The 18745-nt window shown below is 35.9% G+C and overlaps 1 protein-coding gene across 3 annotated transcripts in view; it reads right to left on the bottom strand.

Annotated features, from left to right (window-relative positions):
- Window positions 1-9: 9 nt before the first annotated feature.
- Window positions 10-18745, bottom strand: part of RETREG1 (reticulophagy regulator 1) — a 64218-nt gene continuing 45482 nt past the window's right edge. For all 3 annotated transcript variants that reach the window (XM_027451633.3, XM_027451634.3, XM_005010722.6), the window contains 6 exons: window positions 12640-12766; window positions 10800-10884; window positions 9989-10126; window positions 8020-8084; window positions 6735-6861; window positions 10-4240 (listed from right to left, as the gene is read on the bottom strand). In XM_027451633.3, coding sequence (XP_027307434.3) covers window positions 3729-4240; window positions 6735-6861; window positions 8020-8084; window positions 9989-10126; window positions 10800-10884; window positions 12640-12766 — 1054 coding nt within the window. In that variant the 3' untranslated portion in view covers window positions 10-3728. The remainder of the gene's footprint in view (window positions 4241-6734; window positions 6862-8019; window positions 8085-9988; window positions 10127-10799; window positions 10885-12639; window positions 12767-18745) is intronic.

The raw sequence follows: 18745 nt of genomic DNA, 5'->3' as shown, positions 1-18745 counted from the left end.
GAGATACGGTGAAAGATAAAAACTAACACGTATTTTATTAAATGATTTTTTACAAACAATCGATATAGTAATTCCATGTTTACAAAATAGTAATCAAGCTAGGTAAAGTGCTGCGAAATAGTTTAAATAAAGACATTTTGTAATTTTCCAGTTTCTGGTTACCTGTCGGGGCGTTACGGGCTGTTACATTGCACTTGGAGTACAGTGAGGTTGTTCTGAACGCTTAGATGAACAGTCTGGAAAAGTGCCAAACAAACAGAGAGCAAGTGAAACAAGCACTGTCTTGTATCCTGTTACTTGGGGTTAACATTATTTCCCCTCCTCCTCTGTGTAGAATGATTTTGTTTTCAAGAACAAGACTCGTGGTAAATGTCTAGCACATGCACAAGGAGAAGTGCTCTGCATTGAAAAGTGCTTTTATTCTGGACCTAATGCATGTAAGGCCACCAATTCAGTATTGGTTACTCAGATGTAATCGCGCACAGGGAAATTTTGTGAGTACGAAGGAGTGAGCTGCATCCCACAGACACTGCCCTAACACACGTAGCTTTCTCCAGGTGCAGGTACACGAAGAAGCCACTGAAAGGCAAGGAGGAACGTGAACCACACGACTGGAGGCAGAGGATGCAGAGCTGCACGCACGTAGGCAGCTCCTGCATGGCACAGATCCCACGAGATCACACTTGGCATTACCTCCTGGTCGCCTGCTCACACGTCCGTGCTCTGCAATTCACAGCCTCCACACTGATTGTGCTGGTTTTTGTCTGTAAATTGTCCGAAAGCAGGCCTCCTATGTAACAAAATTATGTTCCAAAGCCATGGCCTGTCACGTACTCACTTGCCCTTTTTCCTGCCTTACTTTTTTTAATTTTGGAATATGATGACAACACTTGGTTGCAAAGACTGTGTGGACGATTGGCAGATTACATGACAGGAATTTGTATGTAACAGCTATGTCATGGCTGCTGCTAGAATACAGCAAAATGAAGGTTTCTCATATGATTTCCAACTAAACATGGTGTAGAAGGGATCTCATGAAGGAGAGAAATGTTTTCTTTGTGTTTTGCTTTCCAACTATTGTCAGTGAAATGTATTGTGTCTGAGCAAAGGGTTTCTTACTTGCACTTGCTTAGGAGGGTAGAGGTAACTTTCCACAAAAACTACGCATCTTTCCACTACCTTAGGAGGAATAGTAAGTGGTAGAGAATTACCTCCTTCCACAGTATTTAGGGGCTTGAATAAAAAAAAATACCATGTAATCAACTACCATGAGAACAGACAAAATTCAAGACAGTCAAATAAGTAATTATGTCCCTAAGCTTTAATGATTTGCTTTCTCGAGGTTTTTTTTTTTTTTTAAATGGAAAGTAAAAGCAAGAGAGACACATGCTTTATTGAAGAAAAATGGATCTGTTTTTCTATGTCGAAACCAGAAAATGGATCATTTACAAAAAGTCTGAGAAACTCCTCCAACTGCTTATCCTTCTTGATCTAATTATTCTAGAAGAGCGCCCCTGTGTTAAGTACTTTTATAATCACAGCATTCTTCATAAAACAACAATAAAGTGCACGCTGTTGCGATGCCACCACTGACAGCTAGTTTGCATGTCTTGTCCACCCACTTCAGCAAAACTCGCTAAGCGCTGCTGCCTCTCCAGTTCTCCCTGTCCTGGCGCCTGTTGCATCTTCTGGCACCAGCGAGTGCCCTTGTTCGGGAAGCACGCTTGGCCTAGGTACTCTGCAAAGTCCCGTCAGCAACCTGGAAGTTGTACTCTTCTCAATATATAGATTGTCCTATACATGCAGCAGGGAGACAATGTTCTTAACTCGTCTGAGAAACTTAAATGGCCTTTCAACTCACTCATTTCTCAGCAAAAGCCTCTTTTGTTTTTGTTTTTCCAAATGAGAAGGACAGACTTAGGGAAGTTGAAAATGAAACTTAACAACTAACAGTGTGAAAGCGACATGGCCACATTTTTAAAATGATTTCCAGTATCTTGTTTTTAATGTTAAGATGTTACCATTTCAAAAGCTGCATCTTCTGGGATCTACATCCGGCATCTGCTTATTTCAAAATGGATTGGATAATGAAGGCACAGGCTCACTTTTTTACTGGTAAAGGACAGCAAACACGATCAATATGCATTACTGACACAAAAGCACAAGCAACGATAAAGCCAGTGTCAAAGATTATCAGCATCTTTTCTTTAGCTACAATCTGTTTGGCCATCTGCCTACTTTGTCACCTCAGGAAAAAAAGAGTTAAACACAGGTTTACCTACACATACATGTTAGTGAACATTTTTTCACTCCGTTGCTGTACTTTCTGAGGGTCCTGGATGACAGTATTCACCTCTTAAAATGCCAGCAAATGGAAAATCACTTTAGTAGTAGTAGCAGCTGACATGGTCCCTCGACTCTGCTAACTGTTTACATCACATTAGAAAAACTAGCTTTACTTCTTCCTACTTCTTTGATTACTATTGCTTGGTATTACAATTTGATTATATTAAAGGTGAACAAAAAAGCCCTACGAAAAATCAAACAAGTAACCTGCTTAAGATCCCATGCCATTCACTGAGCACACATGGGGTTTAAAATGGCAAATAATTTAAACAAGTTCATTTTTATTTTACTAGTTTAGGTGCCGAGAAGATTCTGAGTGACTTCTATAGCGAATGACCGCACTGAATACTTTAAGTGTATTAAGAGATCCAGCTTGCAACACAACTTTTGTTGCAAGTGATGGCAGCTGTTCCAGGGAAAAAAAAAAAAAAAGAACAGAAGAAAACAAAACAAAACAAACAAACAAAGAAAAACCCACACAGAATCTTGAATTACAGAAGTGGCAGCTAAAGAAGCCCTTCTCTTTGCCTCTAACTCTTATATATCTTCCCTAATCCAAATAACTACCCCACCTGCTCCCCAAAAGGCTGTTCAGTTTACATATTAACTCTTAAATATAAAAATGTGTTGGCTGACTTTACACAGGCAATACTGCCAAGGACCAGACTCTATCAAGGAATACAGCAGGTGGTCAGTCAAATAGCGTGCCACGTTACAACTCTACAAGCCTAAAACAGCAAAAAACGTGGAAATGCATCACCATATCCAAAATAATTCAAAGATTTTAAGTGTTAAATCAAGTCCACTGATGACAGTGTTGCACACAGTTAAACTAGAGTTCTGCTGGTTACCGTGTTCATAAATAGTAGATGCACTATACCTAATAATAACTGCAGGGCTCCAGACTTCTCAGTATGACTGACGGAGGCGAGACTTAGTTAATCTCACTGCAATTCTCTGATAACTCATCCTCGCAGTGTGAATCATTAAGATTGCCGGCCAAGGTTGCCAACTGAGAATAAATAAGTTGCTGATGTTGAAACTTTGGCTAAGGACCCCAAAATGTATGTTTGGCAAAAAGATGAAAAAAAAACCTCTTCCCCAAACCTTTTGAACAACTGACCTCCAACACTCATCTGCAACCAAACAGTGGATAGATAATTCATTTCCATGCTATAACATTGAGGTTTAACTACCAGAAACATTAAACTATCAGTATCAGCTGATATTTATCCAGTTAATTCACTCTGCATAAGGGAAATTATTACAACACATCTAAAGTGATAGTTAAAGCTTACAGCTCAGAATTTTCCTTTTTTGCATTTGATTTTGTATGTGTTTTGTGTTTCATTTCTTCTGTGTCACCAACTGCAATTCCCAGGTTAATGATTTCCAAGCAGATTTGAAAGGAAGCCTGAAGACTTCTTTTTCTCCTGGGATTCTGCTTCTTGGCCTTGTGAAAGTCCCAATTCTTTCTCAATCTGCTCAAGCTCAGACTGGTCAAGCAGTTCAAAATCATCGGCTTCCTCTGTGTCTGTCTCTTCACTCAAACTGGGCACTGCATGCGAAGAAGCTTGCTGTACAGACTGCAACTGGTCTTTGATGGCAGCAGACACTGCAGCTGCGATGACATCCCCAGCAATTCCACTCATTAAATTAAAGGTTTGGTCACTGGTCAAAGGCAAGGAGAGCCCTGCAGTGGATGGTCTCTCTTTACTCTGTCTGGAAGAATGATCCACCTTGAAATATGTTTGTTCTTTTTTTCTTTTTTGCTGGATGGGCATACCGATGCTTGAGTCATCATCATCATTTGTTCCTGCACCATTTTCTAAGGAAGGGAATTCTGCGAGATCTCTAGCAAAAGCTTCCTCATGATCACTAGGTCGGTCAAAATCTATTACACAGGATTAACAGAAGGAAACAGCGTTAGCAAACAAGAAACGCTTCCCCAAAAAAGCAGCCAAGTGTAAAAATGCAATTAGTAAATTTTCCTTTGAATACATTTACTATTCTGTAGTCTTCTGTAATCCTAATGCAGAAGAGCATTATCTTACATTTAAAATAAAATAAAAATCTAGTACTTCAAATCAACTGTTATCAACCTGACTTTGAATTTGGGTTCATAGTGTGTGTGAAAATCATTCCAGTCCCAAAAAAGAGAAGTAACACAAGCATTCAGTTACATTACATTTTCCATTTCAGTGACTCCACATTAAAACTTTCTACCTAAAGTCAATTTGCAGTATTTATGTAGAGATTTGGAAAAAGTGTTTGAGAACGACTCTTTTCAATAATATTTGAAGAAAAAAAGTGGTATTTAGCTATATAAAAAACAACCCATGCAACTCTTCAGCACAGCCAGTTCTAAATACACCAATCAACTAAAGTGCTAAAATTTATAATGTGAGAAGTCTTTAAACTCCTTTTCTTCACTATATATAGATATATTACAAATACTTGTATATGAAGGTATTACAGACTTTTAATAAGCTTTTAAAAAGTTTAATAAACTTCTAATAACACATTTAAATAAAGATATAAAAACAATGTAAAGACTTAATTCATAAACTTTTGCTTTCACATTCAATGCTTGTACTAAATAGAAGCAAGAAAATGGGAACTCTACAGATTACTGGTATACATGTAGTTTCATGTTTCAAAAGGATAAAAAGCAGAATGTAAACAAATAAAAGACTTGATTTTAATGACTGTTTTAATAGTATGTTATTAGAAATGTGGAAAACATATTGATTACAATACACGGCCTGTGGAATATGCCTTAATGAGCATAAGGAAATACTTTGGTCTAGTAGACAGTATATGAATGTAAAAATAAAACATAATCAATTTGAACTTACTTTCTATGAAAACAAGCAATATGAGCTTTCATAAGGGCTAAGGAAATGAATCCTAAAAATGTCTGACACATCAATTTCATCATTTTTCCCATTTTCTTTGGGAAAAAATAGGCTGGAAAGGTGAGGAAGAAGGGTTATGTTGTCTGCAGAGTGGTGGCTCAAATGCACAGAGCTTTGACAGGAGATAAGACAGTCCTCGGGTGCATCCCATCTGGTCTTGTACTTGTGTGCATGTCCAATTTGCTGAAGGGCTCATAGGGGAGAAGAGTGGATGTTTATTTTTAACTTAACAAGGCCTTTAATAGAATTTCACACATTATCCTTACAGCCTAATTGGTGAGTGAACTGGGTTGGCGAACTGCTTGGTGTGTGGAAAATTGGCTTGACCACCAGCTCAAGGGGCGGTGATAAGTGCTACAACATCCAACTGGGTGGTGGTGTCTCTCAAAAGTACAGACACCAATGCTGTTCAGTGTTTTTATTAATGATGTGATGACTTAATGTAGCGCACTCTCAGCAAGTTCACGGACAGCAAGGAGCCACTGTGGGGCAGGTGCATTTAATATTCTGGAGGTCAGGGCCCACAGAGGGACCTTGACAGGCTGGAGAAATGAATGGGCAGGAAGGGGATGTCATGAAGTCCATCAAAAGCAAATGTGAAATGCTGCATCTTTGATGGAATAACCCATGCAGCAGAACTAGCTGGAAATGAGACAGAAAGTGGCTTTGAAGACATTCCAATTTATCATTCCTTGATCATACAATACTATTTACAGCTTGAAATATTAAAAAAATATTTTAAATTATTAACTTGGCATTTATAATGTTGATAAGTATTACCACCCTACTTGCCATTTTCATTGAATATCTTCCTTGAATAGAACTGCAAGACCAGAAGAGAAATAAACCCACACATAAGACTGCACCAAACTACTGCGGTTCTTAATATTTATTTGGGCAAAGTACTCACTTAAACTTTGTTCTGTAAAAAGTACGAATTTCAGGATCTAGTCAAGATCAAGACAAGTGCTTGAGAATCTCTTCCTAAGTCTTAGTTTTCATGTTTCATTCAGGTTCATGGCTGGATGACTTCATCAGCATTGTAGTATCCAGAGCCTAAAAATACTTTCTTTAATTGGCTGTTTAGCAATTCAAAGTATTCACTTCTTCTTCCTCAGCTTTTATTCATATTGTTTACACCGAAAAGCATTGATATGAACTTGTTTGCCTAAGAGATCTGATGGAAGAGAGAGCTAAGTCTGACATATATCCAGATGTGTCTGTTTTACTCACCACTAGCTATGTATTTAGACGCTTAGTTCACTACTTCATTATTTTTAAGATGAAGACAACTCTCATAGAAGATGTATCCAAAACAAAATAAGCACTGGAACTAATTCTAAATTCACTGTAGGAAAGAACAAACAAAACCAAAGCCAAACCCCACTTATGTCCTCAAATTCTCTAATAGTTTTCAGATAACTTACACGAGTGCAATTCATTGATGAAGTAGATGAAGCCACTACATACCTTCAGATGTGTCTGTCTGTGGAGAATACCCCTCGGATAAGTTAAAGGTCCCATTATCGGTCCAAGATACTTCTGATACATCTGTGTCAGACACTGACAGCTCTTTGGCAACAACTGCAGGACTAACCTACATACAAAGAAGTCCCATACATAGCATTCTTATACTCAAAAAATTCACACAACGGGAAGCCAATGCTTAGATACTGAAAAAGAGATCTCTTGCATGTCACAGCACTATACATTGTCTCCTATTTAAGCTTTAATTGTAGAAATGTGAAAATAACAGTATAGAATACTTAGAAGTGAAGCATCCCTCTTCTTAATTGAAGGCGGTTTTAAGCTAAAGAAGTCAGAAAATTCAAATTATTCATTGTATAGGACTTAAGTAATATCCTAGTGTAACAAAAGCAGAATAGGTTTGCAAATACAAACTACGCATAAATATAAAGAAATTGTAAAAAGTTGCATTGAAACAAAAAAATTATCCATAAGGCAATCAATAAATAGCTAAATCAAAAAATCATTATCCTTTATGAATTTATCCAATAACATCTGTAACAAGTTTTTATCTCCCATGACATTTTATTATTATATTTTTCTTGCATAATACAATAACACCTTCAAAGCAATCACTGTTGAAGTCAGGTTCTACACACTACTGATCTAATGCTTAAGAACTTAAGAAGACTGATCTGCTTAAGAACTTCTACAAATCCAAATTATTATTTTTTTAATCAACTGATGTTCCAATTATAAAGGAAAAATCCTTTGCCATATAGTTACTTAGAATATTAAACGAGAAAGGAGGCGTTAAATTATTCTCATATATACCTGGAAAGATATCTGTAGATAAAATACTGATTTACACTATCATTGAATATGATCTGACAAGTAATTAAAGTATCTGATGAACAATGTAGGTCTTCTATGAAGATTGCCCTTTTATAATTTAATTTGATAAAAATTACCAGCAATTTTACTTTTGAAAATGAAACAAAAAAAAAAGTGCCTTTTCTAAGAAATTCTGGTTTAATCATTCTACAGCCAATATAAACTAAACACATTTTTAGTTTAGTAGGCCAAAGAAACCATTATCTTGAAGGCCAGAAGTCACAAGTGCACCAAATTAATTAGTATAGGTTTAAAGATGGAGACTACAAATCACTTTTAAGACATACTTAGTTCAGGAACAGAGCCTCCTAGAGAAGTTAAAGTCTTCCACAGAAAACTCTCCATTATCTATATAGAGTTTAAAAAGAAGATAGGGCTGACTGAAAAAAGTCACCTTAGGACACAGGGCTGATATGTCTAATTCACTGTCATCTTCTGTGGGTTTTGTTTTTGCTGTTTCTGAAAGACAAAAAAATATTTTTTATCCTACTCGTGACAATGGACTTCCAAGTTCTGCGTGTGTACTATCACACAGCTCGAGTACAGCAAACTGTCACCTGTTGACATTGTCTGTCATTTATGTAATTATGCTACCAAGGTGAGAAGAAAAGGCTGATCAAAAGGCTAGATATTTATCAAAATATATTATGCAGCAGCCAAAGCAGGAGAGAGAATGTTGCTTTGAAATGCATTCCAACATATTTATTTACCTGTTTTGTACTTCCTTCTGAAGCCTCTGTTGCTCACACTAATATAACGTGCCCTGGCAATATATCTTTTAAATATAAACTTTTAAATAAATATATACCTTTTTAATATAATCTTTTAAACTACGCTGCCGGTACAAGGCATAATTGCAACATACTGTTAAAACATAGTTATTCCAACACATTGCTTTTATATGAGAACATACAGTTTTCTGGATAATTGTGTTTAGTCTTAATTCACAAAACTTTCCTTTGCACCCAGCTATACTACTTTTGTAACATTTATATGCAAATATGCATATAAAGCATCTCTGAAGTCTGGCAGGATGTTGCTCCTAACAATGAACAGAAAAGTAATTTTCACCTTATCACCTCTCTCTCTCTCTCTCAGAACAGTCTCGTGAATATTTTAAACTAAGATAGGCCAGTAGCGCTGGAAAGCACAGTGACATTCTTCTTGGTTGCCAGTTTTTACAAGTTGTTGCTTCCTCTGTGGTGCCAGTACAAGGGTCTGTGAACTCAAGAGCAGACCCAAGTGGTGAAGCAAGTTAAGGAGCTTGCCTGGGTTAAGTTAAATTGGAGGGTGACAGGCAGGAAAGCATGACTTACCTGGACCATTTTCCCAGAACTGGCTTATGAAATTTATGAAACAATAGTCTGATCTCTCTCTCTCTGACAGATTCACTTAAAACTAGAATAAGGTCAAATAGTGCATGAAAAAAAAAAAAACGACTAATGCATTGATTTATTTTTATTTCTAACAACTACTGTACCATATGTAAGAGATACAAAAAGGCAGATGGTTCCACTCACTGTGTGCAGGAACAGCACACTGTACTGTGAACTGCTATGAGGAATGCCCATTTTAAGATAGGAAATCTACTGATGTGAATCTAACTAAAAAAGGTTAGGCTACCTGAAAATAATCTATGTACAACTACAATTTGGTTTTAATGACCAAAACTAGCACACACAAAAAGGAAACCACAGACAACTTCATTCACACTTTTCTTAAAACAGCTTTATTACTTAAAATCTAGAACTATCTGATGTTATAAAGAATTCATGTGAGATAGGTGAGATTTTGTTTTAAACCCTTGTCTATCTAAAAGCTTTCATTAATTTGTAGTTACTATCCTACTACAATTCTTAAATGTTTACTGAGTATTTGGGGAAGAAAACACCTCTTTTTTTCCTTGTTGCTGTTGGGAACAAAACAAGGCAGATTTAGATGCTAGAACAGAATTCAGGCTCTTATTGAAAATGTTGTGATTTACTACTTTTGTATCCTTGAGTGGTTCTCTGTCCTGGATGAGTTTGTCTATCTAAAGAGAAATAAGCATTTCATACTGTACATTAAGTAGCATTTTCTGAAAATCTACAAGCAGTACAGTTAATCATGTATAAAGAGAACCATCGATCTTGCCTTGTTTTCTCCCGTGAAATCTTTTTTTTTTTAAACTATACCCAGATGTTTGACATACTGGCATACAGATGTTCTGACTACAGATCATAAAGCTTATAATGGTAGCCAGGTTCAAAGCACAAAATACCTTTACATTTGATGTCAGAAGACAAGCCCAACTGTGTGCAGGGTGAATAAAAAGGTCTTTGCATACAGAAATATATTATTTGGTACTACACTTAGTTACTCACCGGATCTCTCTTTTTTCTTCTGGTTAATGTATTCCACTATTCCAAAATCTAGTTTCATCAGAACAGACTTGATTTTGTTGCACAATTTCTGTCCAAATTCATTGCACTTGAGGAAGGGACATAAAAAGGCACACAATACTGTGATAAAAATAAAGACAGAAAATTTATTGAAATATTGCTTTATAATAAGTTAATAAATAAAAATTAATGCATTGTTTAAGATCATAGAATCATAGAATATCCTGAGTTGGAAGGGACCCTTAAGGATCATCAAGTCCAACTCTTGACACCGCACAGGTCTACCCAAAAAGTTCAGACCATGTGACTAAGTGCACAGTCCAATCTCTTCTTAAATTCAGACAAGATAATTACTAATTTTACATAACACAATTAATTTTGCATAAAAGACACGGTGAAATCCCCATATCTGATGAACTGTTAACGTCAAAGCCATTTTCTAGGAGCTATTTCTACTCATCACAAAACAACACCATTGCATTCATAGCAAATTACACTTGTCTTAGTTCTAGTAAGGAACAGTTTATGATCACAGTATTATTTATCATTATCTTGACTTAGTCTGATTTTGACATCTCTACCTGAGATACATAGCTATACAACATTATGCCAAAATCAACAAACTGAAAGCTGACTTCCAAAGGACAAATAACATGTTAGAACCTACGTGTATGTGTATATATGTGTATACACACACACACATATATATAAATACTACTCCCTATATGCACTACTGACCACATAATGAACAAACCATGTACATAAATCATGAATAAAGAGAGACTCTACTTACACAGAACATAGGAGAGGACAACTCCAGGAATGTAACTTCCCAAGACAGTGAAAAATGTACATATACTGCAGACGAGTAGGCAAAACTGACAAAGACATTAAAATTGGCCATTAATGCTTCAATTTTTATAAATATTTATATCGTCTTGCAAAAGAATAATTCTCCAGAATGTTTGACTCTATATGTAATATAGAATGCAGTGGAAAATAATATATATGTATATATTTAATTAGAAAATTCTTTAATGCTTCTTGTAAATAAGCACCAATTGTGCATTTTGGCTCATCAGGATGTACTTTCTTTTCTATTATAAAAATATGCTATTTTTGTTCTATTGTTACTGTACAGGTTTAACAAGTTCACAGTTACCACTAAAATTGCTAGAAATTACTTTGCCTTCATTACACAAAAAGAGCTTAGCACTTAATCTGCAGGAAACAAAACAAATCAGTAACTGCAATTTTACAAAATGAGTACTTGCTGCATGCTTTCAAAAACCAAGACACCCTTCCTATGAGTAGTACAGTTGTGTTATTTTCTCTCTCAAATGAGAGTAAGCATTCTCTTGATGGCTGTTGGACACTCCACATCCCCATTAGGACAAGACTGAGCTGAATTTTAAACATAAAACCTAATATTCAACCTCTGCTGTGACTGAGACATAAAGTGCATCTTTCTGAAATGCACAATGTTGAATACAGACCCGATCTGTTCGAAGTTTACAACAATTTTGCACACAGCACCTGTGTCTAATTTGCTCAAAATTAGAAAGTAGTGACACGTCTCAGAGAATGAGTTCAGGAAAAAGAAAGCAAAATGTTGTGAAAATAAGCTTTTCTAATTCAGGATTAGATATATCTTAAAGATACAGTTACTTCGTCATGTTACTACAGGACAAAATTATAGTACAGTGTATACTGACAACACATTTCCTTACCTCAGTACACACCAACTTCTTTTAATCATAACTTTATTATCTAAGCCACATCATCACTTTTTGTGTAATTCATACATCTTTGAAATGTATTTGATCCTGTTGCTTGATCTGTACTTTCACTCTAAACTCCTAATACTTGCATGCACTACTACATAATTCCTTTTTGCTAATTCTGAACGGTTGGAATTCATTAAGGATTTTGTAGCAAAGTTAATTGTGATCAAAAGAGGGAAAGATAATATTCTTATTTTACATTTTTATATTTGGCAATACGAATGTAAAAATTAAATTTACATTTTCCAGTACTATTGCCATTACATACTGCTACATGATTTACATTTTTCTTTAAAAAAGTAAGCTGTCTCATGTTGGGCTACAACTACATAATCATCTTCTTCCTATTAGGAAAGAATAAGCCTTATTCTTGCTTGCCTCTTCATGAAATGGGGTTCTCCAGCTCAGTCTTTCCAGATTTAGAAAAAAAAAAAAAAAAAAAAAGGCAAAAAACAACTAGAGTTGTATAGAAGAAAAATTATCAGAATAAAATATGAAGAATTCTCTTCTATTACATAATGCATATAATACAGCTATTTCTGAAAACTACAATTATTTGGAAAAAAAACACAGGCATGTTTAAGAGCTTTTTGTTTGCAAGTTATTATTAAATCGCCTTTCCATGGAATGACTGGTGAGGTTCCAGCAGCTAAAAGACGAGGAACTATATTGCAATGAACTTTACTGTGGGCACTTTTTCTTGCTGTTTACCTACCAGTGATCTGCACAGGTAGCACTTAGCAGAAATTCATGACTGAATGTGTGTGTTTTGCTTTTCATTGTTTTTCTTTTTTTTCCACTTTTGTATCAAATGGTATCAAATTACTACTCTTACTTGGCAGTGCTTACCTTGCCAGGGTTTTGTTCCTTGAAGTGGGACATTTCTTGAAGAAATACAAATAAATTCATCAGTGTTTCTGAAATGCACTGATTTATTCTGAGTCTGTAGTCTTGCCTGGAACTGATGACTTCCCAGCTAAGTAAAACAAACACAAACACCCAACAACTTTGGTTGTAGCTCATATGAAAGTTAGAACTGGTTGAAAACATTTGAAGCCTTATTAGCTTCTAAGCCAACCATGCTATACATGTATTTTATATATTTTTTTCTTTACATGTTGTAAAAGGTATAAGAATTCACAAGCATTCTGGATTTTCTGTTGAAAGTCAGGGTTGCTTTTGTCCACCCTTTCTATTCTCAGTGCACCACACTGGGAGTTGCAATGCACACCTCCCTAGCAAGAGCAACAGGGTTACTTACACAGCACAATGAGATAAAGGTTGAAAGAAAATGGGCTGCAACTCGAAGGAAAGTTACACATATAATTGCACAGACTACAAGAGATATATTGATTATTCCAAAAAAGATAATTTTCTGATTTGCTTTTCTTAGCAGGGCTGAGGTTATTTGCTACAACTTTTCACCTAGTTTTGTCAGCATGCAGGACAAACTAACCTGGCACTCACTGAAAGAACAGTTATTAAAAGGGTCAAGTGGCCTGAATTAGCAGCAGCTTTGATCAATGAATCATAATAGCACATAAAATAACGTAGCCCACGCATGGGCTACGTTACAATGGGTTTATTACACTGTAATGTCAAATGTAAAGAGGTTTTGGATTACATTATTACCCCAGATTTCCTGTCATAGATTAATAACGAAACTAATTAATAACGAAACTATGCAAATGGTAGCTAACTATATGTAGAAATGTGTATTTCACTTTTTTCCCAACAAAAAAAAATTGCCATTTATACATTTACAGTCGATAACCCCAAAGTTATACCACTTCTATTCTGTAAAATGACAAAAGAAAAAAAAAAAATTAAATGCCTCTGAATTTCAAATCCAATGTCCCAGCAAAAGGTCAGTTCTGCTTGAAACCTGTAACTATCATTTCAGCCAAAATCTGGAAAACATCTTTTTTTCCTCTGCCTCTATTTAACTTCGCCAACAACTTGCATGCAAGCTGTGTACAGCAACTTCGCCACAAGGTGGTGATACAGCAACAGCAGCGTCCGAGTGAGGTTTAGAAGCCATTTTATACGGAACTTGAATAGCATTAAAGGGAGGGGAGGCAATATTCAAACTGTCACAATGCATAGAAAAGCACAGAACACAGCTTTTAGAAAAACTAGTATTTCAACCACGGTGTAAACCTGATCGAAGTTTAAACCCAAACTGCTGCCCTATTCCTGGTGTTATTCTAGTATTTATTATAATACAGTATTTGCCATAGTATTGAAGTAGCGTGATTACCTCCTACATTACTGAATATTCAGTGAGATTTTTTTTTTCCTTTAAGAAAAACCACAAACAATTTTAAGTAGTGTATCTGAAAGCCACAGGACAAGAATCTCATGCCTTGGACAAAACAAATACTGCAATATTGAGAAAATGCAACACATTTGCCAGCCAAACGTGGCACTGCATGCAGGTGCTTTCCTCTGACAGAGGATGTAGGACATAGCTAAATTAAATAGCTTCAGAAGAACACTGTAGAAACCCAGCAGAAGGGATTAGGAATGTTACACGGAACTTTATCTTCCACACATCCACAATACAAATCTCAATTTCCAGCCTCTCTGATAATTAGAGGCTTGAGAAAAGCACCATATTAGGTCTTTGTCTTAAGAGAATGTCATTTTATGGATGTGCTATTCTCCTGAAAGAAACATTGCTTCTAGCTTTTGTAAACCACACTGCAGCAGTGATAATGTACTTTAAGAGTTGCCTGAAAAGTAGTATTGTTACAATATTATGAATTACAAAATCATTTCACAGACTTTGCTCCTATCCTTTATTTAAAACTGTTTGCAGTTGAAGTGGAACTTAATGGAAGAGAGAAAATGGGTAAGGCTGGTTCTGCTCTGAAAACAGTTTTGAAATACACAGGGCAGTTACATATAGTTAGCTTATTACTGTTAAAAATTAATCAGGGAGAAAAAAAAAAGAAAAAAGAAAAAGGATAAAGGCATAAGCTACAATAATAATGCAGACTATTTTCATGTACATCAATGAGAAGGAGATACTACAAGGCACAGAGAGTATTAAATAATGACATGTGAAACAAGCAAATTATGCAGAAAAACAACAAGCATGGGGAAAGTTCTTTGGAGTTGATTCTCTTGGTTGTTAATAGTACTTTCTTCTGCCAAATTGAAAGGATAATGAAGCTGCAGTGCTCAGATATAGTGTATTGCTAGATACTTTGATTCTGTGGTCTGTGTGTTAACAAAGGAGAAACCAAGCTGGAGGACTGGACTGTACAGGTGAAGTTGGCTTCAAAGCAATACAAACCCACTATTAAGCTTGCTTCGCAAAAAAATACTTGGCAGTTTCTTGTAGCATTAAGCCACAAGAAACCACGATGCATTGTTGTCAGTTCTGATACAGCCACACTTTTATGTTATGAGGAACACCAGTGACAGTTTTAGGTCTTTTTTAGGTCTTGTTCTGATCGTAGGCAACTAGAAATGTAAGAAACTTGGCTTGTGAATCCTCAGTGCAACAGCCAGATGCACACGCAGCTTCTTGTTGCTTGCATCTCCCACCAGCTGTAAGCCCTGGTAACTTCTGTCCCTCTCGTCCCTTTTCCCCAGAGCTCACTTGAGTGGCAGTGTGATGCAGAGGGCTGGAACAAGGGGGCAGCAGCAGAGATCTTGGTGAAGGGGGAGCAAGAGAGAAAGAAGGGGGTACAGTGTACAGTCGTATGTATGCAAAGGTAGAGAAGTTATTGCATGTTCTTTTGGAAACAGATAGATATTAAACTTGCATTAGATCAAATGGGCACTTAATAAAGCACACTCCAGAAAATCATGTTTTTGGTCATCAAATTTAAAGACAAAAACTAAAAAGATCCATGAAGTGTTGCAGACGTGTAACATGAAATGCAAGACCGTGACATCAGTCAATCAAGAACATAAGGTACTTCAGCACGATGTTACTTACAGTACCTTAATAAATTACTTAAACGTGAACCCTATCCTTCCTGCCAAAATAGATTTTCGAACTCCTCAAAGGGACACCTAAGTAAGTAGCCAACGGGACACACATGTAAGTAGCCAACTCTGAACACCTTCAAAGTTTTCTGTGTACCCTTTAGAGACGGTAACATTTTATACTCTCATTACTTATACTGAGTTTTAAATGAAGTACTACACTTCCATGTTTAAGCTACTGCCAATAAAATTAAGATATTCAGAGAGAAAATTGATTACTCACATCCTTCTGACTAACTACTACATCATTTCTAAAACTGAGCAAATATGTAAACTGTTACCTAGTAGCTGTAAAAAAAACACACCTCTCTCCCCAGATGCTTCAACCCATCACAGTCACAAACGCTGGCCAGAAGAGTCACTAGCATTACATTCTCTAAAAATGACTGATGGTGTCATGCTCTCATTTTGTATCTAGACATCTGTTCAAGTAAAGCCCCATCACATTTCTCTCAGAAAGGTCAGTAGCTCTCATGTTACTGGTTTAAAGATCTCTCCGTGATGAGCTGGATTTTTTTAAATTATGTGTACATGGTTTTATATGTATCTTCACGTATATACACTACTCAGAACTGCAGCAGGCACAAGTAGACATGATGTGGCAACTGAAGGATTGCACCTACATAAACAGAGGAGGCAATAATTATAGAGCTTCTAAACCTGCTTGATTTCCCAGCTGTAAACACACACGCTGCAAACCTGTGCAGAGTCTGTAATTTTAAGTGGAACTTAGAATCTATTTGTCAAGGTGGAAGAGCTCGATCTTAAATTACCAAAAATATGTAGATCAAAATATAGGCAATGTGGCTATTTTGTATTTGGCATTAAAAAAAAAAAACAAACAACAACAACAACAACAACAAAAAAAAAAACTAGAGCTTATAGAAATCTAATTCCAAGCAGTGTTTATTATCATTTCAGAGGATAAACATCTGATAAAATGACACAGCTGTAAGGGACATGATATCTAAGGACAAACCTCGCAGGCAATCAGGAGTTAAGTATAAAGCTTGAACAAATGAAATTGAGTATGTAAACTACTATCAAAACTGAAACACAACGTTTCACTTTTTCAGAGTTTCCACAATTCTCTCCTGAGAGAAAAGGAAGTTCCACAGTGCAAAAGGGAATGATTATAATGATGCAGTTACCCTTCTTTGAAGCAAACATTTTATACCTATGCCAAAAATATATTTTAAAGATCATCTTTGAAATTATTAAGGTACAGAGTAATGGATATAAAGCAGTATTTAGATTTAAAAAAAAAAGTTTGTGAATGATACCTAAATGTGCCCCTCCCACCACTGTAATTTAAATTTCAGGTGATCACATACTCAAAATGAAAAGAACCATCCCTCTCTCTCCAAAATCTATAATAGTGTAAAAAGCACAAATTTACCAGTAAGTGTAATTAGGAACAAATGACAAGATCTCTAAAATCTACCACTGAACTGTGTGGTAGAAAATAATGTAATATTGATTAGCCTTATTGTAATACAATATACCAAATTTGTGAATGCTGTATGTACTATGTGGAAAGACATAGTAGCAAAAACCACTGAGCTCACAGCATAGTGTCTTAATAACCTATGTCTAATTTAAAAGGCAAATATTCAGAATTCTGTTTTATCCTGTGCCACTTCTGGATCCTATACAATACCTAAGTGTATGAAAGTAATTATTTTTGTGTCATGTGGTTATGAATAAAGTCAACAAAACTTGCAATTTAAATGAATCACTGGGGCACCATGTAGAATTCTACTTTCTTCAAAGAACTCCATGAAAGGATTACACATGTAATTGAAAGAATGAGGAACACAACAAGCAGCAAGGAATATACTGTTCTCAGACTTCAATGAGGATCTTCATCTAAACACTTTGTAACATAAAGTCCATTACACTTTTCTTAGAGAAATCTCTCCATCTTGTAGATAACCCATACACACTTTATTTCCCACTGCTAATCTCTCTAAGTGCTGCACAGGCTCAGTGTAATATTGGGGCAAACATATCCTTTAACCAAGCACACTCAACATCCTTTCAATGCTAAAGCTTCAGCACACTTGGTGTCTCTAAAATACAAAAAGTTAATAAAACAGATTCTCCTTTTACACTGAAGCTGGAGAATGTGTTTGTCAGCCTTAGAAAGTAACTAACATGTTCCAGTCAAAAAATCTCTGTTGATTATCATCTCTCTTGTAGTTTAAATACATTATTTCTAAGACCTAAATGAATTATATAAATAATATGCAACGTGGCTGCTCAAACATTAAACTATTTTCCCTCTGATTTCATCTGTCTTCTTCGGACACTTCAGATTTGTGCTTTTTACTGTTACTTTTTTTTTTAAGGGAAGATATACAATTAGCAGCTAGAAAATGGTCTTCTTACACTGCTTTCAGTAACATGTGTCCCTTTTTATTTCTTGACCATTAATATTTTTGGTAATATTACTGTACAATAAATATGTTTAAACGATCAGCATTTAACAAGGCTAGATGTGTTTTTTCTCAGTGGACTGCACAGCAGACTGCTCAACACGACTATCAACACAATAAAATATAAGCAACCTTTCATCCCTAACTATATATGCTTCCTGCACAGTGTATTACACTAAAGTCATCATGGTATTTTATTCTCTTCAACTGATATGTGAACAACTTGTCACTGCTGTGCTGCTAAACTGTATCAATCATATAAACGAAGACCCTTTCCCCCCCCTTATATGGCTAGTTCAGAAAAACTTGTCTTAAAAAAAACCTCAAGTGTTCACTCCAGGGACTTCAACTAGAGTTGAGAAACACTCAAGTGTTCTCCAGAGCGATAGGCAAACTCATCTTGTCCTATAGGCTGCCTGAGGTAAAAACAAAAACAAATGACTACTAGGATTTTATTCTGGGGAGGATGCATTTCTCTCTTATACTCAAGTATAACATCAGAGGTGTTAGGAAGT

This window comes from Anas platyrhynchos, chromosome 2 (assembly GCF_047663525.1).
Source record: "Anas platyrhynchos isolate ZD024472 breed Pekin duck chromosome 2, IASCAAS_PekinDuck_T2T, whole genome shotgun sequence".
Lineage (NCBI taxonomy): Eukaryota > Metazoa > Chordata > Aves > Anseriformes > Anatidae > Anas > Anas platyrhynchos.
Note: the sequence above shows the minus strand (reverse complement) of the source record. Positions and strands in the feature narration are given on the sequence as shown.